The sequence below is a fragment of the Spodoptera frugiperda genome, chromosome 14, assembly GCF_023101765.2.
Source record: "Spodoptera frugiperda isolate SF20-4 chromosome 14, AGI-APGP_CSIRO_Sfru_2.0, whole genome shotgun sequence".
Taxonomy (NCBI): Eukaryota; Metazoa; Arthropoda; class Insecta; order Lepidoptera; family Noctuidae; genus Spodoptera; species Spodoptera frugiperda.
This window is the reverse complement of record NC_064225.1, coordinates 9,817,355-9,841,752: the sequence shown is the minus strand read 5'-3', so window position 1 is coordinate 9,841,752 and position 24,398 is coordinate 9,817,355. Positions and strand designations below refer to the sequence as shown.

The 24,398-nt window shown below is 36.1% G+C and overlaps 2 protein-coding genes across 4 annotated transcripts in view; both read right to left on the bottom strand.

The window, feature by feature from the left end:
• LOC118279390 (uncharacterized) overlaps positions 1-10,444 on the bottom strand; it is a 201,908-nt gene extending 191,464 nt beyond the window's left edge. Inside the window, exon 1 of the mRNA XM_050698322.1 lies at positions 10,244-10,444. The gene's annotated coding sequence lies outside the window, so the exon portion shown is untranslated. The remainder of the gene's footprint in view (positions 1-10,243) is intronic.
• An 810-nt stretch (positions 10,445-11,254) lies between these two features.
• LOC118279157 (homer protein homolog 2) overlaps positions 11,255-24,398 on the bottom strand; it is a 59,631-nt gene continuing 46,487 nt past the window's right edge. For all 3 annotated transcript variants that reach the window (XM_035598696.2, XM_035598695.2, XM_035598697.2), the window contains 4 exons: positions 19,996-20,162; positions 19,305-19,420; positions 17,135-17,251; positions 11,255-16,697 (listed from right to left, as the gene is read on the bottom strand). In XM_035598696.2, the coding sequence (XP_035454589.1) occupies positions 16,656-16,697; positions 17,135-17,251; positions 19,305-19,420; positions 19,996-20,162 (442 nt within the window). In that variant the 3' untranslated portion in view covers positions 11,255-16,655. The remainder of the gene's footprint in view (positions 16,698-17,134; positions 17,252-19,304; positions 19,421-19,995; positions 20,163-24,398) is intronic.

Here is a 24,398-nt window from a genome sequence, read left to right as displayed (position 1 = left end):
CTCGCCAGGGCGAGACGAGAGGGAGTATCAAACTCTTAAGTACTGACTAAAAACCACCCCGTACTTACTCCTGCTTTTCGAGCCGGAGCCTCGATAAACACGTTAGGTAGTCCGCAGCTCCGGAAGGGTTAGTCTGTAATTTTATACGAAATACATAACATTTCACACAACGTTTCGACCAGATCAACAAAACATAAATATCGTAACAGATATCCAATTAATATTCCACAGCACACCACAATTACAATTAACAATTAGGTACTAACAAACGTACTGACCTTTACGTCCTTGACATAAGGTCCATAATACCAACAAAAGACATTCGCAGTAACTACTGGGAACCTCAAAGGCTCTGTTAAATATTACAGGCTTTTGTTTAGTAAAACCTTCGTGTGGGGAATTATATAGAGTCGTCTGTAGTTAAAACCTTTTTGTGGAGCACAGAGCGGTCCAAAAGAGAATAGGGTAGATGACTAATTTTTATTTTAATGTCTGTCTTGTATATTGTTTTAAAATATTAGACATCTATGTATTTTTTGTTTTCTTATGGAAACAAATACTTTCGATGATATATTGATTTGAAATATCACGTGACGTCACCTCTAGGTACGTTTTATACGTAGAAATGACGTATTTTCTCTCACTCCTAAACTTTGATTCGTTTTATGTAAGTATTGTTATCTTATATGTCGAAAAAAATACGTGTCTAATATTTTTTCATTACCAAACTGTCGGACTAAGTAGATTTTTAGTTTACATACCCCGTCATCATCCCTATTCTTAAATTCTAGCGTACTTAATTGTAAAGTGAGACCGTGGCAAGGACGACGGTTAGTACAATTTTGCAAAGGACATAATATTATATGCAACTGAGACTGTTTCGTTAGCAAAGTGGTCACTAGTACATCAGCTGAGCAAGTGGTCTTCGGATCTGAATTCCGGATCGGGCAAAGACTCTCCAAATGTTCTCAGTAATAGCACAATTAGGTCTATAATATAGCCTGAAATGTGTCTGGTGTTTGGCAAATAGAATAATTATTATTGTCACATTCAGGAGCACCTCTGTCTATCCTTTAGTTAGGGAATGATAATGTGTGACGTCTAATGGCACACAAAGACATGTCTAGAACAAACTAAATAAACTCAATAATGTAACCTACCTGTACCGAGAGATCATTTAAAATTCATTCATTTAAAATTACTTGTACCCTTTCACCGACCTCAGGGATTGTGTAACTGAGCAGTGACAATTACTTTGTACCCCTGGCGATAGGTACCACCTAATTAGGGGTCCGCTCCTCTTTCAAAGGGCACAGGGGACAGAAAGTTGAAACTGAATAAATTAGTAGCAAATTGGAGAAAAAGGGTCCCCTTTCTCGTATTTTTGTTTCAAACGAAATCTTTTTTCGAAAGTGTAGATAATAGAAATGGCTATTTTCTCGGGCGGCTGGGTAGTGAATACTGTTGGCAAAACGTTACGTCTTATTGTTGTAAATAGTTCTAGATAATTACTAATGGACCATTAACGAAATTATTGTTATACATACCTAATGTATTATTTTGTGTTACATCCAAACAAGATTTAAACATGTTTTGTGATCAGACTCCCCCAAAACCTTTGTCTTAAATTAAAAAACCGTGAATTTACGAGTGAATTTAGTTTTCCAAATGATGTAATGATAGGTAGGTAGCTATATTTCTAGTTCAGGTTCAGAAAAATCTCTTAACAACTTACATCAAAAATACCTCCTTCAACTTACAAATGGAAATACAGAAAAAGTACACGTAAGGACTGGTCACAGATCCACACAGCTTACAAAGCAATCGATTCCCAAGCCAAGCTGCAGGCGCGCTCTTATTGGCTGTAAAATAAATTGCTCGCCGCTCTATTCTTCAACATGCCAACTTACATTGCCAAGCACGATTTATCTATGAAAGAACGCCTCCGCAAAGGAATTTAATTTACAAATAGAAAATACTAAAGGCAAATAGCCTTCGGAAGAGAATGCTGACTATGCTTAGTCATACAATCAATCAGTTGGCAGCAAATTATTATTTTCGAACAGTTTTTGCCGCAACATGACTCTCTGATATGGCACAATATATAGTAGCCAATAATCGCACATTGCTATGGTATTCCCCCAATCAAATTCTAGAATCATCGCGTTATTGTGCAGCCGTCCAATTATGGATGCCTCTGTTCGGTGCTATAGGTATTTGGCAGTTAATTTCTAAGCGGCTTTCAAATCATTGTGTCGGTTTTCAGTCACATTTCTATAGTGGCATATTCAAATATGGTTTTTAAACGTAAAGAAATGTTGTTTCTAAGTCGATTAGGTATTGATATACGAGTATACTCAGGTCAAAGAAAGATTTCTAAGCTCGCATAAAAAGTATTTTCAGCCAGTACACGCAATATGGAATACCAATATATTGTATGCTTATTTATATGAAGTAGCGAGCAAATACCTACATAATAAATTAAAGTACTTAGGTAGGTATTACAAAGATCATTACCCGTGCACTTGTTTTTGTCCATAACTCAAACAAATGACCGCAGCACTCAATATAGATCACTTTTTGCAATCGATCAACGCAGGAATGTTGATTATGTGTCGATGATATGATATACAAACGAACTTCTCTTCAGTGTCTTACTAAGATAAATAAACATTTTTGTTTTGAAGAAATCGTTCAGTCTATTCTGTTTGAGAATGCTTTGTCACTGTATCTAAAATACATGGATATCTGATTTCATATAGGGTGGAAGAAGAATAACTCGACAAAGGGTAATAGATTTCAAGCAGACTGCACCAAAAATATTGACAAAGTACTGAATCTAGTAAAATGCTACCTACTTGTCAAGCGTGAAAATAGTGGCAAAACTCCTTCTATGTCAAGGAGGCCCTTAGTATACTGAACTGAACCATATTGTTGAAAAGTGCTACACTTGTGAAAAACTAGAATATGATAAATCAGTAGGTATGAAGACGTACTGCGAACGGCACGCAAGGGTAGCTCGTCTGTCAACCAGAACCAGACCCGTGCGTACGGCGCGTTGCGTACCCAGTAGGGGCAGTAAGGCTGGCACCCGACCTGGAGCTGCGAAATACCTAGCGGGTTACCGGGGCTCGAAGAGCAAGAGGAGGAACAAGGTGGTTTTTAGTTAATAAGACTCTGACATTCCCTCTTGCTTCACCCCGGGCGGGAGAAATCATTAGAATTACGCCCCCAATAAAAAGGTATAAAAAACATATCATATTGATATTACTCTTATGCAATACTAATGCAAGTATACCTAAATACGCCTAGCATATAATCTATATTATTCAATAACATACTATAATAACATTGACTGGCATACGTTAACGACAGCGTATGAATCCAGGAAGATTGATGAGCGCGATATTTGTCTAGTGATGCATATTACCAGCTTTTGAACCGATCTGTTTGTATGAGAGTGCTATAAGTTTTGACATTGATAGAGCACATCTCTGTAAAAAATACTGCAATGATATTACAATTTAAACTATATGGTACAACTTTATAACTTTAAGGTAGTAGATACTTACCCAAGTAGAGCTTTGTAACGGACAATCTATAGCAACAGGAGCTAAAAATTCCGGAGCTGCGGACTACCTAGCGGGTTTACCGGAGCTCCGGCTCTACGAGCAGGGGTAGGAACGGGGTCATCTCGCCCAAGGCTAGAGAAGTCATTGGAAGCAGAGAAGTCATTGGTGAAAACCTATTTATTTATCTTCATTTCATTCGTTCATTTTTGTTCACGAAAGTTCGCAATAAATGGAATTGTAGTACGAATTCTGCGAAGTTTCGGACGAAACTTCGTTTTTCGTTGAATTAGAGTAGACCTCCTGATTTATACAAAGCATTTGACAGTACTATTTTAATGTGGAGAAATACAAATATTACAATGAGAGTAACTACCGTTTTAAAACTAACTAAACAACGCAAGATTGGCGCAGCCATTAAAATACGATGCACATAAGTTTGAAGCACTGTTTTCTTGTTTTGTCACTCATAATAATCCCTTTTTTTTGACGGGGGAAAATCCAATGACTTCTCCCGCCTTGGGCGAGGCGAGAGGGAGTGTCAGACTCTTACTGACTAAAAACCACCCCGATCCTTCTCCTGCTTTTCGAGCCGGAGCCCCGGTAAACCCGCTAGGTACGCTTAGTTTGAAGCTTTGTCACTCCTAATAATTCGATAGGACGGTCATCAACCACACAATTGGAGAGAAATCAAATGCAGAACTAAGACATTATTTACTCCCCTTGTTTTCTGAAGCACGGCATTGTGAAATACCATCGAAACTCCAGATTTCAGCTCACTAATGGGTTTTTTTATTGCAAAAAGCCATTAGCGCGTTTGGCTCGACCCCGGAATTACTTGCCTTCTTGTATATGAAGTACCTATGGTGATTTATTCGTTTGCATGTGATTGTAAGTCCACAAGAAGTATTACTTTAGTATTGAGAACTTCTGGCAAAATTATGAACTGTATAAACCACCCGTTGGATACTATTTGCTAAGAATTTTAATTTCGTACAAAACTCGAGAGGGTCTGAGATTTCTAATTGATATTAATTTGAACTTGACAGACAGATGGACCGCCTACGAAGTAGTCCTGTGAGGGTTACCGTTTGAGGTATGAAACTCTGAAAATTAGTGAAGTCTTTGAAACAGACTATTAGTAATTATTGATGAACCAAAACATGTTCAACTTTTGGTACAATTTACGAAGTGATTTTCAGTAGTTAGATGCGAAGAACTGAAGGTGCGATATTAGTGGCGTGATATTAGAAAAGCCTCTTCTACATAGATACATCTACATTTTAGAACGAGCATCTAATTTCCGAAGATACTTAACTATGCGATTGAATTGTTTTTTTTTTTAATAGGAGGCCACGAGCTGTCTAGTCACCTGATGGTAAGCTATTGGTGCAACACCAAGGAGACATAGGCGCGTAAGCGGCTTTTTATATAACCTCGAAGTAATCGCTGCACATACATAGAAAAAATATATACCGGCCGAATTCAAAACCTCCTTCTATTTGGGAAGTGGGTTAAAAAAGGAAAACGTTCTTTTCTTTGTATATTTATGCTTTGAATTTGACCCTGACCTTAATTCAGCAGTGGATAAAAACAGGCTGATAATATAATATAGCTACAGATAATTCAGTCAATCAATCTCTTAACAAATGCATGGCAATATAGACATCCATAGCGTTACAGCCCACTCTCATTCCCCAAGATTCATGGCATGGTAATGACGTCTCCCCAATCGTTGGCTATTTGCCATCGCCAGCCATTAGCATTTTATTTTACACCCATTTCCTTGAGCCAGGGTCAATGCCAACCGAATAGGAAGTCATTAATATTAGTGTTACAAGTTTTAAGTAATGGCAAAAGGAAATATGGACTAAGTGACATGTTGCGTGGTGTTTTAAATAGATTTTTGGTAAATACAGGTAGAGTTTTAGCTGTTTTTGGATAAAAAAACAATAGTCTTGCTGCATTACAGATCTTTATTGCAGATTCTGGATTTTGTAAATGATAAATGATATTTATTTTGTTACTAGCGGACCCGACAGACGTTGTCCTGTCTATACGTCTTTAATTTGAAAATTTTAAACTTTTTTTAATAAGCTAAAACATTCTGGACCTTTTTGATGAAAATTGTCATTCAAATGTTATGACAATATCTAACGTCATTAATATTTGACACTGCGATGGTAGCGCCGTCTGTCGGATCCAATGTAAAACATTCCAAAATCAACAACTACAAATAAATTAAAATTTAATTAAAAAAACATTGTCAAGCGGACAAAATTGTGAATGTAAACCATTCTCAGATCCCCTTGAACACACACAAAAAAAATCATCAAAATCGATCCAGTCGTTTAAGAGAAGTTCAGTGACATACACACGTACAGAAGAATTATATATATAAAGATAAGTTGGTTATAAGATTAAACTTTTACAAGACAATTTTTGAAATAACTAGATGAGGCCGACCATGTAATCCTTGTTATTGATGTTAGAAATGCATTACCACCCATTATTTTAAAGTACACCCATTTAAACTTCTTAGGAGACCAACTGATATTTTTAGATTATGATTCTTTTATCACTTTCAAGTTCTAAAAGCGTCTTTAAATTGCTTTCATTAGATCAAAATATGTTTATTTTCGATGGTAATTGCTCATTTCAAAAACATAACATTAAATTCATTTTCCTGTAACCGTATCCCTTTCATGTCATAGCAGCTGGCCCAATCGCGTTGACATTTGATTTTGATTAAGGCATAGTTTGGAAACAGCGAAAGGACTATTTCCAACCGTGTAATGTGTATTATGATCTCTATTCCTATCAAAATAGAGAATATTATCCATTGAAAAACGTTTACATGGTTTCAGTAGGCTTGTCTTGAAAGCCACGTTGTCAAAAATCGAATTCCCTAAAGATTCTTCATAACGAATTTGGTTGAAACTTACATCAGATTAAAATATCGTTTGCAGAGTGATTGGCACGCGCACGACATTTGCGATCTCTTGGGAAATTATCGGATAGATCCTTATTGCTTGCGATCTGATTTTGCATATTTACAACGTCAACGTCACGCCTTTTATCCCGAAGACGTAGGCAGAGGTGCACATTACGGCACGTAATAGCGCTATACAATGTACACCTACTTTTCACCATTTGTGTACCTATAAGTCCCATGTAATAGGGGTGAGCCTATTGCCATATACTGGGCACAATTCCAGACTCCATGCTACTACTGAAAAAATTTGGATTGATCCGAAAAAAACTCAGTAATACTTTGCCCGACTCAGCTTTGTTCAGCAGTCGCACTTGCGACCACTCGACCAACGAGGCAGTCATATTTACTTGAGTATATTTTACAAAACAAATCACAGGATAATCCATACAATTATATTATTTTAAAAATAATTGTTTATCTGCTGAAAGAAAACGCCATGAAGAAATTTGGACTTTTAATATCAAATTATAAGTTTGAAATCGCCAATCAGCCTAAAGCCAGCGTGGTGATTAATGGTCATTTCTTCTTCGTGTGAGAAGAGGCCTTTGTCAAGTAGTGACATAGTTAAAGCCTCACATTTCCCTCCAATCCGATCTACCCATTTTCTTCTTTGAATTTAAACAATCCAGTCATCGCTTCGCCGTCTCTCGCTTACTTACATTAAGTCGTCGGTCACAGTTGTCGTGCAAACGCTCCAAAAAGTTTATTTTCCTCTCCACCTACATTCTAATTAATAGAAGTGGCTGGGTACATTCTCCGGAACTTCCCTTAAATCTTCATTACTTAGCAAACTTTTTATTTTATGAGACAGCTCTTCAAATTGAACTGGCTCGAGTTTGAGGGCTTGTGACCTAATAAGAGCCTCTGTTCTTTTCCCTTTGGGATTCAGCCGGTTGCTGTTCACCGTTTAGTTGGCAATTAGGAAACTAGCGCCCGAATACTGAAACGACACTCAATTTTAAGTTATACTTAAATATCGTGCTATCTCTGTTTTTAATAAAGATTTTTTTAGTGACAGAACTATTCTTGAGAGCGTCTTAAAATTGAGTAGCGTTTGAGTATTTGAACATAAGTTCTTTAGATTCGGTGCCATTTTCTTATTTGAAAAAACTAGCAGAACTAAAGTAGAGAATCTCTTTCTAAAATCAATATTGACTTAAGTGAATGATAGACAACGCAAAGCCGAGAATGTCGTGGAAGTTGCAAGACATGCATGCGCTTGGGGAATGTCAGGGAGCACTGAGTGAGAACTGCTAGAAACTCTTGAGAGAGTTAGAAAAATAGATTCTTTACCTACATGTATAAGAAGCCGCGTATAAAAGTTAGTAAAACTATATGTTTGAATTGACAAAACTAAACCCACACAAGCTCAAGGTCTCGTGAGGTTTTGAGGATTAATCTCTAAACCTTTGAAAAGCAATTTTAATAGAGGATTTGTCAATTGGGTCCCAGATTTATCATAATTAAGGTCTTCCAATTAATCTAGCTTTGTAGTGGTCTGTTTGGTAAAGTCCTTACTAGCTTTTGGGATATCTATCGGTGTTATAGAAGTAAAGTCTAATTAGGCAATTCCAAAATTGGATAATCCCAAGAATACTATGTCTACTACGTGTATTGTTTGACTGCACGGTTGGCGCGGTGGCTGGGCAACTGGCTGCCGTGCAACGTGTAGCGGGTTCGATTCCCGGAACAAACAAAATTTGTCTGATTCGGGTATCGAACTAAAGAATATGTACTGCAATCAAACATCTCCCCATTAATCACCAAAACGCCAGTAAAAAATAAATGCTACAAAACTGCCGTATTTGAGATTTTTATGGCTTATAATAATGTAAGGGGGAAATAAATCGTCGTTGGCGCGTGGTCTGCAAGTAAATCTTACGTTCGCAATAAAGTAAGCGTCCGTGTGGGTTTATCATCATGGCGGAGATATTGCAACGTTGACTAATTCGCGTTGTAAACATTCTGCCCGTACCTTACGTCAGCTTTGAAGATGTTCAGTGAGATATGACATCAGAGGACACAAATAATGAGCGTGGTAGATTTATGGGTAGGATAGGGTAAAATGAAGAGATAGATTAGGTGGATTTTCTGAGTAGAACCTAGTTATGATTACCATTTATGATTATGAGAAGGTAAGACATAGAGATGATAAGAAGCTTAGCTTAGAAGCATAGAATCAGCAATAGAAGAGGCATCTAAAGATGAAAACCAATAACAAGTAGGAAGGTACTAATGGACGAGAGAGTTATATCAAACAGTTATTAATATTTGTGTATCTATATTCCTACATATAGATTTTTCATATTCAATCTGAACCTATGAAATTTTGAGTAACATGGATTTAAATGATTGTAAATGTGGAATTGGACCAGATTGGCGATATATGAAAGAAATAAATTAAAAGTACCCTTAACCGACAAGCATGCATGGAAAGACTGATGACTGTTGATGAAGCAAAAGAGGTGTGTAAGATTCGTAGCAATTGGCGCAATACTATAGTCTCTACCTATCCCCATAGGAGACAGGCGTGTGGTTAAGTATGTAAGTAAATATGGAATTCTGTGTAACATGGATTAGAATTCAAGTAATTGTGTTCAAATATGTTTTATACCAGACAAACAACGACAGAAAACACACTAGTGTTTCGTAAAGCCGACCCAATTACGAAATAACGAATAAGGAATGTAATCAACTTTTTATTTCCCGGAAAACTCTTGCCCACAAAACTGTACATTTTGAGAAAACGATTTCAACAAAGAAAGCAAAATTCTGGACCACTTAAAATAAATGGACGAAAAAACACAGCCTGCAGCACAAAAACATGAATGACATACCTTTCTCCGTTCGTTGAGGAAAATTGTGATATTTTCCTCTTTTAAATAAACAAGTCCTGATTTGACACGATGAGCTGAATAACATAACTAATGACGTAGGTACGGTAGAAAACGACATCATTTGCATTCAAGTCTCTCTCGGAGTACGATTTTGGCGCGGTCATCAATAAACCATTTAAGGTGATAGTATTTTGCGAGCTGTTCCAATGTGATTTATTTGAGGACATTGGTATAATTGCAGGCAAAATTTGCCAATGTTCCTAAGCACTAGAATGTCCCTTACCGAAATGCAGACATTTAAAATTCTCCCCGTAATGTACGAAGGATTACATTTGGTAAGCGTCTCGTTAAGTCCTTACATTATGTATGAACGTGTCCGCGTAATTTTTCCTCTGTGACCCAAATATGTGAGGGAAAATAAAGAAACTCCGTCGCAAGTCTCGAGAAAAGAAACTACGTGAAAGAATATGGAAAAGAAAATCTTTTGTTTGTGATCGGAGCACAGCGCTATTGACGGTCGTCAGCGAGTGAAGATTTTTTCTATTTTTTTAAGGACTTTCTAAGATATGACAAAAAAATAGAGCATGTTTTTTTAGTTAGGATCAAGTAGGGGAGAAATCAAAATTTTCTTTAAAGTAAATCGTTGCCTGTAAAAAGCAAATTGGTCTTACAAATTACTTACGGAACGAAAAAATAAACAAATGTCGTTAATAAAAATCCTATCCGATCCACTAGTGATGAGATCAGACTCGGCAAAATATTAAAAGTCTGGAAAATATTACGTTCATTGTAGACAATTTATATTCCCGAATATATCGATTTGTAATAAGTGGAAAACTCACCGAAAACAATGTTGAAACGATCCTGTTTCAGCCGGACACCATCGGAGGACAACCGATTTCGATGCAACACGCCAAATCGAGTGGAACCACTGTCAAAATTCTCTTACATTCACTGGCTTTTATTCATTTTATTATTTTTAGTGGCACGGTCGCGGCCGCGTGCGTCTCGCGTGAACCCTGGCGCGGTACTGGCGAAATGGCGGGAATCGTGACATGCGCCCTGGGAAATCGATGCCGAATTTCATGCGTTATCTGTGGTCCCACATTACGTTTCAAATTTTTCGTATGTTCAGCTGTTTTCCCCCTTTTTTGTCGATTTTTTGTCACGTTGTCGTTGTTTGCATAAGGGATTAGGATTTGTTCGACGAGCCAAATGGAATAAAAGCGAGATAAAAAATGCAAGCCGGCTGTTCGCAGCGGTGGAGTGTTCACACTCCGCTGAAACTTTCATGTGACTTTTTATGCTTTTGCTGCGAGCGCTTTTACTCTGTATGAGATTTTTAAATTGGATTGCGAGCATGATACTCGTATAATATTTTGTTTCTTTTATTTTCTCCGTTTTCATCAAATTAAGCTCAATTTTTATTTTTTCATTTTAAAATTATTTTTGGTTTGCTTTTTTTGTAATTGCTTGTTTACTGAAAAATATTATGTAAAAACATGGACAAACAATTAAATGAATATTTAGATACTTTAGTAGAACTCTAGTACTCTAGTAGAACTCTACTAGTAATCTAGTAGAACTCTACTAGTACTCTAGTAGAACTCTACTAGTACTCTAGTAGAACTCTAGTACTCTAGTAGAACTCTACTAGTAATCTAGTAGAACTTAGGTACTTTATTTTATAAATCTACAAAAACCATTGTGTCACACTAGAAATTATCCCAGCATCGCATACTATTAAAATATACAGCATGTTCCATTTTATATAGCACTTATAAATGACGCAAAATAAAAATGTTATATCTCCTAAATTGGGGTAAAATGTGCTAGAAATAAAACTCTTGGAATTGAAATTCATATTGTATTTATTTATTGTTTAATATGCATACTCAGCTCACAGCGACTACGGTTCTAATGGAAGATATAACGTAGTACACGTAACTGCACAGTCTGCGATGCATCTGAGAATGCAACGTTTTGACGTACTTTTAACACTAAGTAAAGAAATTAAATGTTGTTCCTATAAGGACAATTTTTCAACCGAAAAAGTGACAGAACAGTTCAAAAAATGATTTTTTTGTCATTAATCATTACGATACACAGAACTGAAATCATTCTGCTAAGAATAAAAATACATTTTAATATCTCATCATCTCAGAGGGCATCCACATAGGACGTGGCGTCTGTGGACGCCCTCTGCCCCATCTAGGGGACATAGGATTTTAAATCAAAGTAAGTCATCTGTTATTCAATAGAGGCAAGTATATATCAGAACTAGCAACAGACTTAATCCAAAATAGTTCGCGATACCCAAGGACTAATCTACTTTATTAAAAATAGTGTTATGGAATCTAAATGCATCGTCAAAAACGCATGTAATCAAATGCAACGCAGACCATAGTAAATATAATATATAATGAATAAATTACAATTAAAACTATAATGCGATTACATTACAACAATCGAGTGGCCCATACTTGCGGCTCGAGACAAAACTTCAACACTCTCCACATCACACCAACAGATGGCGTTATTCTCAAAAAACAACAAACTTACACGTCCTGGCAAATATATTGGCACACCATGTAGTATTCGGTGGGCGTTACACATCGGGCCGAAATTATTGGCCACCGGGAACACAAATTAAACGAAACCTCCTTTTTTATCCAAAGTCGGTTAAATTAATGTCATCTCCCAGCCAAGATACATTTTTTTTTCTTTTAAATTAAAATCTCATCTATTGTAACGACTATGATATAGTACATATATAACTATCTATATTATATATGTGATCACACTTAACATCTTCGGTTTCCAAATAAAACGGGATTAACACTTAAACATTATCTAATTCTTTTTATATTACACTTTCTTATAGTCCAACAGATCATTCGGTTCTACTAAATTCACCTATAGTAATAATATTATTGATAAACAGATTTTTTTATTTTTTTACATGTACAAATAAATACTCGTGTCTATAAACATTATTACCTACTATAGCTATGTATTTATTTAACTACGTAAAACATAAAAGTTATTTATATAAAAAAGACGTTTTTTTTATATAAATGAAAAGGTTAGAGAGTATAATTGTTCGCGGTCTATTCGTTAGGGCGTGACGTCACACCTTGGAATCGTGACGCAGTTTGAGAACGGATTGTAAAGAACTAGTGTTGTGGTAGACGATAAAAATCGAATAACAACGTTTGCCACTATTTAAAAAGTTCCGACACAACAGTAAATCAAAGTTACCCTGTTCGAAGACATTGTATATTTTAAAAATTGTGTCCTCAGCCTTTTATAATGATATCATTTTGTTACCAATTTTTTTTTATTGATCCCGACGGGTAATACTCATCTACATATCAAAAACTCAACTTTTTCAATACAAATATTAAATAAAAAAGAAATATATTGAACACAAACACAGACGAATAAATAAAATTACATTCTACAACAGTCGTAACAAAAATACTTTTTTAAAATAACTTTTTAAACATCGCAGATGACATTACCCGTCGAAGTGTCACTAATTTGCTAAGGGATCTATGTATTACAGGGTTTTCAAACGAATATCAACCAAATGTAAAGGAAATAAAGTTGAAATTAAATTCTACGTCAACGTTTGGGATTTAGACGGACACCGGAGTCGATTTTCATCTAGTACCTTTTCATACAAGTTTACTTTAGCGCAAAATTATCTCATTAATGAATGTCGTATGAAATTAATGACTAAGGAACTATGAGGATTGGCATTTTTATATTTATCATTTATTTTATTTGTATGAAACTTCGGTTAAATTAAAAATTGTAACAAAATAATTTTGCGCGTCTCACTAACACCTTACTCTAGGGATGAATATATTTAATATTTTTTAATTAAAAAATCATCGAGATTGGAATTTTACGTTACGATTTATTAATTATTATTATTTAATAATTAGTTTATTTATTAATAGAATACACCTACACAGTAGGAAAGTTAAACGGAAATGTTTATAAGTCTAATGTACGATAGGAATATTTTTATGTTTAATTATGTCTTGAGTGAAGAGCGCACGGTATATCGTATCGATATCGATAAAATACATTATCGATATTCGAGATCCATTTAATTACTAAAACAAACAGACATAGGGACTGACATAAGCTAGATTCATAATACATTTATTTCCAAAATAATTGCTTAATTTAAATATAAAATAATACAATCTGAAAAATTCATTGAAAATCATAACATAACTTGCAAGCAGCCATTTTTGCCAATAGCTACGTTCGTAAATACACTACATGCTCCCTTCACTCAAGACCCACAAAAAATATCGTATCTTACTTAACACGTTACACATTGAAGAATGTATTCGAGGCAAAACAAATGCACAGTACACCAACTTCATTGGCTCACAGATCGAACGGGAACATAAACTGTTTACATACATACATACGGCGGTAAAATACATACATACTTACATAACTATGTAATATTCATTAATTTAACGCTTTCAAAAAACATTTTTTTAATCGAAGCATTTATTTAATATTGTTTTTTAAATCCCTGTCCAAAGGGACCGATGAGGCGTTGTATTAGCCGACAGTTTTATTATTTAATATTTTATCATTAATTAGGGAATATTTCAATATACACACATAGATTAAGACATGGCACTGCCTGTCACTTCAACATCAGGCGATTGTCGAAACCAAGAGTCATTTATTTCATTTTTAAATTCGGTATTTCACCGGGCAACCAGTTTTTTAATTCTCTTACACAATAATACAATATTAAAAATCTACATTTAAAATATACATTAAATTAGTTATTTTTTGGCATTGAACCGTGTTGTCACACGATTATCGAACGTATTTACATATAGATAGGGGTGGGTCGACATCACTGACTCGAATTGACTCAAAAACTATCAATAATCATTTAAAGAGACGTAAACTTGGTTTGATAATGTCGTTATATTAAATCTAAGGGGTGGAAAACACGGATTGCGTAACAAATGGAGTGACTGGAATACGCTGTCAAACATTTTGACACTTGCTTATATCAACGAGCGTCCTTAGTTAGCACTCCATTTATTCATTCATCTTTCATATTTCTACACAACTTTATAGTAAGGGAAAACTGAAGTATATAATATTGTAACAGTATTGTAAGCACCGGTTCGGTACAAATCTTGTCGAGTTCATACTAATATGTTTGGCGAACAATTTGGTGTCTATTGGCATATTTGGCTATACAATCGGAGTCACTATTAAAACGTCTTTACAACGGAATTATTTTGCCAATCTGTATTATACAAAAGAAAAAAAATATAGATAAAAGAAAACCGTGTACAAAGAACGAGTGATGCTCAACAAAAACTATTATTAATTTAATTCTGAATTAGACATGACTTTAATATAGACATTCTCATCAAAACAACAGTTAAAATACACGTTAATAATCCCATTTGGAACGTGGGTACATTACAAAGTTTCATGAAGTTGAGAAACAAGTCGAGTACTTGTTTCCAAGCGACTTTAACTCTTACACATAATAAACTCCAACGCGTCGCCTCCCGACCATATCAAGACTTCAAAAAGATTTCACGAGTACATAACCTCCATACAATTTCATACATCGCTACCTACACGCCACAAAATGCCGTACGAAAACCAATTTTCCATTCACAGCCCCAAAACTTTGTCAAACAAGTTCTTGCTAAGCGAATATCATCTTTATTACCATTACTTTTTAACATGACAGAAGGTTGATTATCCTGTGACGAATGAATGATCTTCAATTCGGATTATAATACGAACATAGCTCTAGTATCGATGTAAACGTTTCGATATAATAGACTTAAAAGACACTATTCATATCGATTAAACTTACATTCGTAATCGATTTATATCGATGAGATCGAGAAGAAATTGTCACTTTAATTAGGTAAATGAAAAATGACGCGAATCGTGAATTTGTGTTTGATGCCACAGTGTAATGAGATCTGATAATACTGTATAGCACATTAAGGGGTAGGCAGAGGTGCGATTACAATATACAAATCTCCCATGAGAGTTTAGACTGTTTTTTTTTGGTGACCGATTTAATATTTTACAATGTCAAGCAATTATTCAGTATGCTATTGACAACTACTAATTAGGATCTTATGATGAGTTATAGCTCAGCCAACTACAGCAATGAGTTCGTATTCGCACCTCTAAACCGAGGAATTGATTTGTTATACTGTGGCATAGTATACATAACTCTTATAACAATTTTTGTAACATACATAACTCTCGTGAGAAATAAAAACAAATTTACAGTTTAGTCATATAACTGTTTGACAAGGTAACTCGACTAGTTTCAACTCACACTGGGGACTCATAGTCATGAACAGCCTCGTCAAACAGTTACGTGAGTAAGCCATAATTAACTCAAGTTTTCTAATGACATCCTAAAATAAAAATGACACCGTAATGACACCGTTTTGAAAATGACAAGATCAATGACAACACTTGGTACCGGTGAAACGAATAATAGTGATGTGCCCTAACGTTAAATAAAATTATCGATGAGCTAACCACGAAGGGAGCGTCGGTTGTTCGCACCATTCGAAATAGATCGCAATCATATTGCATTTTCAAGAAAAGATTTCTTATCATTTATACAAGAAAAACTGGAATAGGAAAATTGAGAGACTATTTCACATTTTCATAGTGTTATTAACTCAAACAAAGAAGCTGATTTCAAATAAATAAAATAATAATAACATAGCATCAATGTGTGGCCTCTACACCATACAAAACACTCGGATTCAATCATAGGGAGTTACTTTACACATCTCTTATTAGAGTTCACCAAACTCAACCACGTATAAAGTCTTCATTGCATTAACGCGAAAGAAACATTTACAACTCGAACCACCACATTGACACCGAAACAACTAAAAAACCAACCGACTCTCCCCTACATATAAAAAAGGGGGGGGAAACTTAAAAAAACTCGTGCACCTTGCGAAATACCGAGAGCACTCTTCATTTCTTGGTCTTCACCGTCACGTAGGCTGGCTCCGGCGCACGCAGCAGTAGCGGCAGGCGACGATCGCGGGGCTCGCGGGGGTCGCGGGGGTCGCGGGCGTCTCTGGGGTCACGGGCGTCCCGGGGGTCGCGGGCGTCGCGGGGGTCGCGGGGCTCCCGGTGCGGGACGGCGTACTGCGGCGGTGCGGGGGCGGCCAGCGCAGCCGCGGCCGCGTCTCATGTGTGCAACGCTGAGTTTATCTCGCGGTGGATTGTGCTCTGCGATTGAAAAGGGAGTAGTTGAAAAATATCCCAAAAAACAACAAGCTTTTGGATTCAAGAGTGGTCCACTTACATCATCTGACATTAAAATTGGTTTCAAAAGTAAAGAAATAATTCTCAGGTGAAATAAGGAGACAAAAATCTCCTTTGCTCAATAAAAACTGGTTGATCAAATAAAGTTCTGAAGTAACTTAAGACGAGCAAACATCCTACTGGGTTGACCAACATGCCTTATTCTACACTAGCGCCACCCACGCGAAAATTTTTATTGGCCTATAACTTTTCCCAATCGAATTTCGCTTTATCTTTGCAATCTTAAAACTCAATCTACAACTAAATGAAAGGTCTCATAGATCTACTCCAAATTAACAAACTTCAATCCAAAATAAACTTTAACTCTACAACTTTAAAGTGTATTATTGTATGACACTCACCAGCTCATCAAGTTGCCGCGCCAATTGGTCATTGAGTGCCTGTATGACCTGTCGTTGTCCATCCTGCGCGGCCAGTGCCAGTTCCAGCTGGCTCTGAGCAAGTTTAGCCTCTGCGTCCTGAAGAATAAGGTTCAGATTCGTTTGATATTTATGTATTATAATACCCAGATATAATATGTGTATTTTACAAAATAAAAGAATACTCAACTAAGATTATAAATGAGAATCGCTTTACGCTTTACCTATACAACCAATCTTCTTGATATTTTTTCATCCATTGGTTAGAAATAATCAAAGAAAATGCAAGGTAAGCTATTCTAAAAGTATGTCTACTATTAAACCACACTAGCACAGGCACATTGTATTAAAGAAAACAGTATATAAAGGTTAGGAAAGAAGAATTCAGAAGCAGTTTTAATCACATACCCACCGTAGATACGAAAATATGATTTGAATTTATCATCAAGGTATACTTAGGTACTTTAAAGCAAGCCAAAAATGTTGTTTTAATCCATCATACAAGATTAAAACAACACAAATTAATGCCTTGTTCGCACGACGCTAGTATTTTAGTCCAGTAGCAAATACATAGTAGGTCTCTCACGCTTCTCTCCTAAAATCGAAGCGAGAGAGAGCTATTAAATACTCGCTACTCGGCTAAAAGACTAGCGTAGTGTGAACAAGGCATAAGCGATATTAAGAAAAGAAATATATTTAGAAGGAAACAGAAAAGAGAGCTTAGTACGAGTTTGTTTTACTTTTAACGAGATCGAAAATAGAGTTCATTCGCACCGGCCAATCAGAGCGCCGAACGCGCTCTCGTTTCATTTTCGTACAACGTAAAGCAAACTCGTACTAAGGGTACAGATAGGGATAGAAAATAAAAAAGGATAGTAAAGTAAAATAATTTATTTGTTAGTAAAATCGTATAAAAACAGGATTAGTAGAAAACTTATAAAATTTAAAGTTATTCACATTATTATACAAATAAATACATTCATGCATCTTACGTATTACATATGTACAAATAATAATTTAGCCATTCAACGATATAAAATATAAAATGTTATAAAAACACAATCAACTAAAAAAACTACATATCGAAGTGGTTTGAATGACTTGCTACTTAAATATTATTATTAGTTTTTAGACTGACTGCCGAACTTCAGAGATATTTTATTAATTACTTAAACTATTCCTTAGTAACAATTTTGTTCCATGCAAACAATTGCTAAGTATTGGGTTAAGTAACCATTAAATGTCTCTGAGTACGGCAGTGAGAGACAATTCCTTAGTAGTGGACGTTTTATAGCAGATTTACTTGATTTTTATAGGTATTCAATTTATGTCATGAAAACAACTTCGATATATCAGAAACATGCTTTTCCCAACACTACAAGACACAGAGTATGTAGCAAATGGAATGCCAATATTTTTGCGCTCTTCCATACTAATACTTTCACAAACATTGCTATATTTTTTTACACAATGCCAGTGATTGAAAGATGAGCATTCCATTTGTTCTCTACTCCATGCCAATACTATAAAAACATCGAGACGACATAATTACTGACTTTATTGAAATTTCTACCTTCTTTCACCTAATATAGGGTTGAAATTCGAATAGTTCTATATTTAACCCTGGTGACTAAAGGGTGCCTACTTTGGACTATTGTCAAAAGCTAAAGTATAATGATTTTACAACTAATTTTGAGACGGTCACACAAAACATTTTGGCAAATTCATTCAATAATCAACCAAACCTATTAATTTATCTTGTTTGCAGTCAGATTGGATGAATGTAAATTATGACATAATCACAACATACTTCTGACAATAATAATTCAAAGAAAAAATATCAAAGAAGACTGATATACTTAAGACAGGAGAAAGCATATAAAAGAAGTTATAAGGGGAGAAAAATTGCATGCTGTAAATTTTGTCCGTCGTTTTCATTTATGAATGTGATATGACATACTCCAAAATGATTACTTCTCTCATAACGCTACAGAAGAATGAACAAAGAAGACTAAGGATAAACCAAGAAGACAGTTAAGAAGTAACAAACAGAGTAATTATCTCATCTCTTCTATCTACAAGCAGCCAAGCAGCGCTATCAAACAGCCGAGCCGTAGTAGTAGTCGTAGTTATAATAAGTGCTGTAACCAACCTGTTCACTCTTCTTGGACTTGGTGATCTGAGCCAGCTCCTCGTTCTTCTGGGCTAGTTCTGCCTCCAGTTGGGCGACACGCTGCCGAAGCTGCTCCACTTCGTTGGCTTCCGCGCCTGTAATGATATATGGGGAATTATGATGACTTGTGTTATGGAGTGACGGAAGAGAAGAGAGCTTTTGTCGTCAGTTCTACTCTTCGTAGGTGCCGAATAAGGAATACCAAATAAACAGAGATGGGAGAGTAGCTCTGGGATAAACTTGCCTCTTTTTCATCTACAATCTCCTATCAACTCGTGTGCTAAGCGAAGAGATTATAGAAAACCTCTCTTATGTAGAGGAGACCTATAGTGGACTAGTCTCTTAATGGACTTTTAGGGACGGCAAGTACCTACAAGACTCTTTTATACAATGGAGGATATGTAGAACTTTTAAACTGCACAATTTCCACCGGAGTACGACTGAAAACTACAACCATTTATCGGGGAACATGTAGCAGTAACATCTTAATTTTTGGGACCTAACTGCTCCTCAAATCGCCTACCATTTATATCCTGAAGGTACTAAACCCTGAAGATACAAAACCCTACTACTAAACCCTGGAGTCCTTTAATCAACAACAGTTATATTTCGAATATGAAGGCGATCCTTCACGTGTACAATCAAACACTCCACCAGCGGTCACGCCTACCTTTACCAGCGTAGTGCCTGGCGCGGGCCACCTCCTCCCGGTACTGGTGCAGCTGCCGCTTCCACTCGTCCACGTTGGCCGTGCTCTCCTGCAGCGCCGCCGTCAGTCGAAGGTTGTTACTCTTCAGCGTGGCCAGCTCCACCTCCCATTTTTTGGCGTTCGCTGAGCTGTGGGGAGGAAGATTGGTCTTGTTAGAACTTTTTCATTTTGGAAATGTCAGTTTTAGGCGATTATTTAGTCATGATGAAGATATTGGGGGCAAATACGAGTTGCTTTTTTTTAATTTTACTCTGATTATTTTGACAAAAACCAATTTTTTATCTAATCAAAATTACTTTAAATAAAATTTCGTTAACACTAATTTAGTCCACAATAGTAAAGAGAAAAAAGATTTTGAAAGGGTATTTTAGTGTCCTTCGAAGGTAAAAATCCTTTCTCAATTATTGCGATACTTATCAATGACATCCAACGGACTATACCAGATTCAAGAGACACTTATTATCACACATTTATTACTTCCATCTATCTATAACAAAACTAACCACCATCGCATCATGAAAACCACAAAAAATACATCAAATTCTACCAACCTACCTACCAACAATACTTAAAACTACAATATCATGAACAGAAAACAAAACTCCATCAATCGAAGTGTTTAGGTAAACAGAAAAAGGTAAAATCTCCCGAGTATATTTGACCAACAGTTCCAGTCGCGTAATTCAATAGTGATGTGCCTTTCCCAAATACATTACACATATCTATATGTACGTTTTCTGTGTAAAAAGTGTGTACGTGTATTTCCAATTCTTTCCCGCGAGATGGGTCGTTAATCTTAGTTGTGGGCCGCACGAATGTTATTCTCGTTACACGAATACACGATAGCTACTGAGATATATTACGTGCTCGTATATTGGGTTTTATCAAACCGTTGTGTGTCGCGCTTGATCGTTTTTCAATAGCTTTATGATCGTATTTCGTTTTGGAAGTAAATTAGGAAACGTTTAAGAATAAGATTGTTCAAATTAGTACTGAAATCATTTTTACAGGACTGTTATTGAACGCTTTCTTGAAATTAAAGGTCAGTACCCTTAGAACGAGTTTGTTTTACATTTAAAGTAATCGAAATGAGAGCGCGTTCGACGCTCTGATTGGCCGGATCGAATGGAAAAACCAAAATCTTTCTAGTACATTTGAATTCAATGGAGTGTTTTTATAAGTGAGTGTTATCAAACATGAAGCCTAAAAAAGTTTTAAAGATTATTTCTTTGATAGTTCATTTCCACGTTCACATGCCATGCCTCTTAATATTATTGACCTCAAATTGATATTAAACCCAATAAATGATCAAGATTGCTCTTCTTAAAAATCCAATTCACAAATTGAAATGAAACTACATCAAACAACAAGACATTTTCAATTACAATAATCCAAATTAATTATTATGTTATCGGCTTACTCACGCAACTGTTTGACGAGGAACTCGACTAGTTTCAAGCCATGCTAAAGGCTCGTATTCATGAGCAGCATTCCGCGACACACGAGTTCCTCGTCAAACAGTTACGGCAGTAAGTCAAACATCATAATCAATTTAGTATGTCTCACGAAAGGTAAATAAAAAAAAAAAATGATCATCAATAAATAATTTAGCTAAGCGATCAAGCGGAACGCCTCAGCCGCTTATAATATAATAAATAACGGAGGGAATATTGTAAAAACGCACTATCATGTAACTTTCGACCGCCGGCGACGGTTGCACGCTATTGCCTCATGAGCGAAAACATAAGCATCTGCTTGTAACGTTATGTATATGCGAATTTTAGTGACCTGTGCAAAAATTATCGAAAGTTGGTCTAATGATTTTATTTTGTGGTATAAGCTGAGCCGAGGTAGGCAATCGCCGCCGCCCATGGACACCCGAAACACCAGAGGCGTTACAAGTGCGTTGCCGACCTTTTGGGGTTAGGAATTTAAGGGTTGTTGGGGAATCGAAGATTAGAAAGGGGTGTAATTGGGCCTCCTGTAACAATCACACAACGAAACACAACGCAAGTGTTGTTTCAAGTTGGTTTTCCGTGAGGCCGTGGTATCACTCCGGTCGACCCGACCCATTCGTACCGAAGCATGGCTGTCCCACACTTGAAAATGTGTCACTTCTAGATAAATGAAGAAGTGTTAGAAGACTTAATACACAGTATAACGCAATCATTTAACCTAACATAACAGTAAAATCAACCAATTAAATGCCCTGTAAATCCTACTACATTTACTCTACTACTACAATCCGAACGGACAAAGCCTTAACAAACAGCGGGGTACGTGATCTTCCTTCTACTAATTTTACATTGTACATTTTGGCACTAAACCAAAGAAACTTCACTTGGTTTTAAAACGTTATTCAGTTAAGAGCTTAATCCGAACTTCCTAGTTTAAACATGTACGAAAAAAAAACAGTAAATAATCCTTAAGTTATATATATACAGAGCTTTTAAAGTATCTACCACGGCTTTAATGGGAGATAGTGTTGTTAATAAAATGGCATCGTCTTGCCGGATTCTGGTATCTGATCACTCAGTAATATTTATGTTTATGTATTTGATTTTTAATGATGAATTCAATAAATGCCGAATATATGCGTAGGTAAGTTTTGTGTTTTCCATATTTTGGCATTGTTATAATTTAAATTAAGTATTTTCAGTTTCAATTTCTTCTGCATTAGACAAGCACATTAATTAGCGAGTAAGTAACATATAGGTTGAATTCTATTTCATCTTCTTACGACGATCATCTCCCTACTTACGACGTATCCTTATTACATTTAATTACACACTGAAATAGTAAATAGTGACGTGACACACAAGTATCGATATATCCGCAAACAACGCTAACAACGCACTACTTTCGATCATAAACCATACTTAGTTGCGCAATAGTGCGGCGACACAGTATCGATTATGCATGTCCATCTCGACTAAACGGCTCTTAGTTACATCACTAGTATTTACGCGGTAAAAATACGTTACCTATATGTTATATGAATAATAATATTACTTACTGCGGTTTAAGTGTGTGATCTAATAAATATATTTACCGCTGAGAGCAGCTGACGAGAAACAATAATCTTTTCAAAGAAATTGCAGTACTTTGATTAGATTATTGTTTCTTTACTAAATGGGTTTGAATGAGATTACGCATTAAGTAAGGTGATGGATTGAAACATAAATAACTAGCTACACCATAGGATAGAGACATACATTCAATATGATTATCACACTAAGAACAACACGTAGATTAGCGTCTTCCCGTTCCCATAGGAAGTTTCGAACAGGTACGCAGCGCGCAGAGGTAACCGCTCGCGCTAGCAGAAGCGTGAAGCAAACACAAAGAGGAGATGTCATAACTGAATTTCCCTTTAACATAATCAGTAACACTTTACGGGAATTGCGGGACATTACAAACCACGCCCTTCTTTATTTTCCAACATGCAGTCCCATACTACAAACACGTTGCCATTTGTCTACATTTTAATGTGCCACTTTCTGAACACTTCCACCCTCACCTTTTTACTTATCCCTCACCTTTTTACTTATAACATCATTGAGCAGGGCCCATTTGTTTTATCACAGTGCACAATCACATTATGGCATCTCCTCTTTGTACTTCCTTAAAGGGCAAAACTTAGTCGACAATAAAACTCCCGTCATTACAAAATGCACAATTATCTCAAATGAAAATTACCACAGAACACTAGTGCTCTAGATTAAACACATTCTAAGTTATCATACTTAAGCGAAGTACTAAAAACTTAGATTGAAATGTGTAACATTCACTCGTAATAGTTTTCAGAGCAAATCAATATGGTTGGTGAGTAAACAATTAATTTCATTGCTCTGCTCGCTTCCTGCAAGTGAGGGAATTGCGTCAGAGCCTGCACTGGAGCTACATAACTGTATTATAATATAATTGAGCCTATTTATTTATTGCTTAACGTGTAAGCGTAGCGTGGAGATTTGTCACGATGGAGGAAGGGCACAGAAGTAGAAGAGAGATATTTTTATTTTTTGTTGGATGGCAGATGATTGGATACGAAGAATCAAAGATCTAGTTTACTGGTGTGCCACTGTAAAGCACTATGTGTAGCAGTAGAACTGTACAAGGTGCTTGTGACAATAATGACGTGGAAAATGGTCATGATGGAATAACGAAGATCTGATGATGAATTTTCGAAAATAGAGCCCTGAATCTTGCTTGAACTTTAAAACTCTTAATGTATGATTTTAGTATTTACCTGCGGACAACATGACGGGTTACCGGGGATCCTGACCGAAAAGCAGGAGTAGGAACGGGGTGGTCACCCAGAGCGGCAGAAGTCCAGAGCTGCGGACTACCTAGCGGGTTTACCG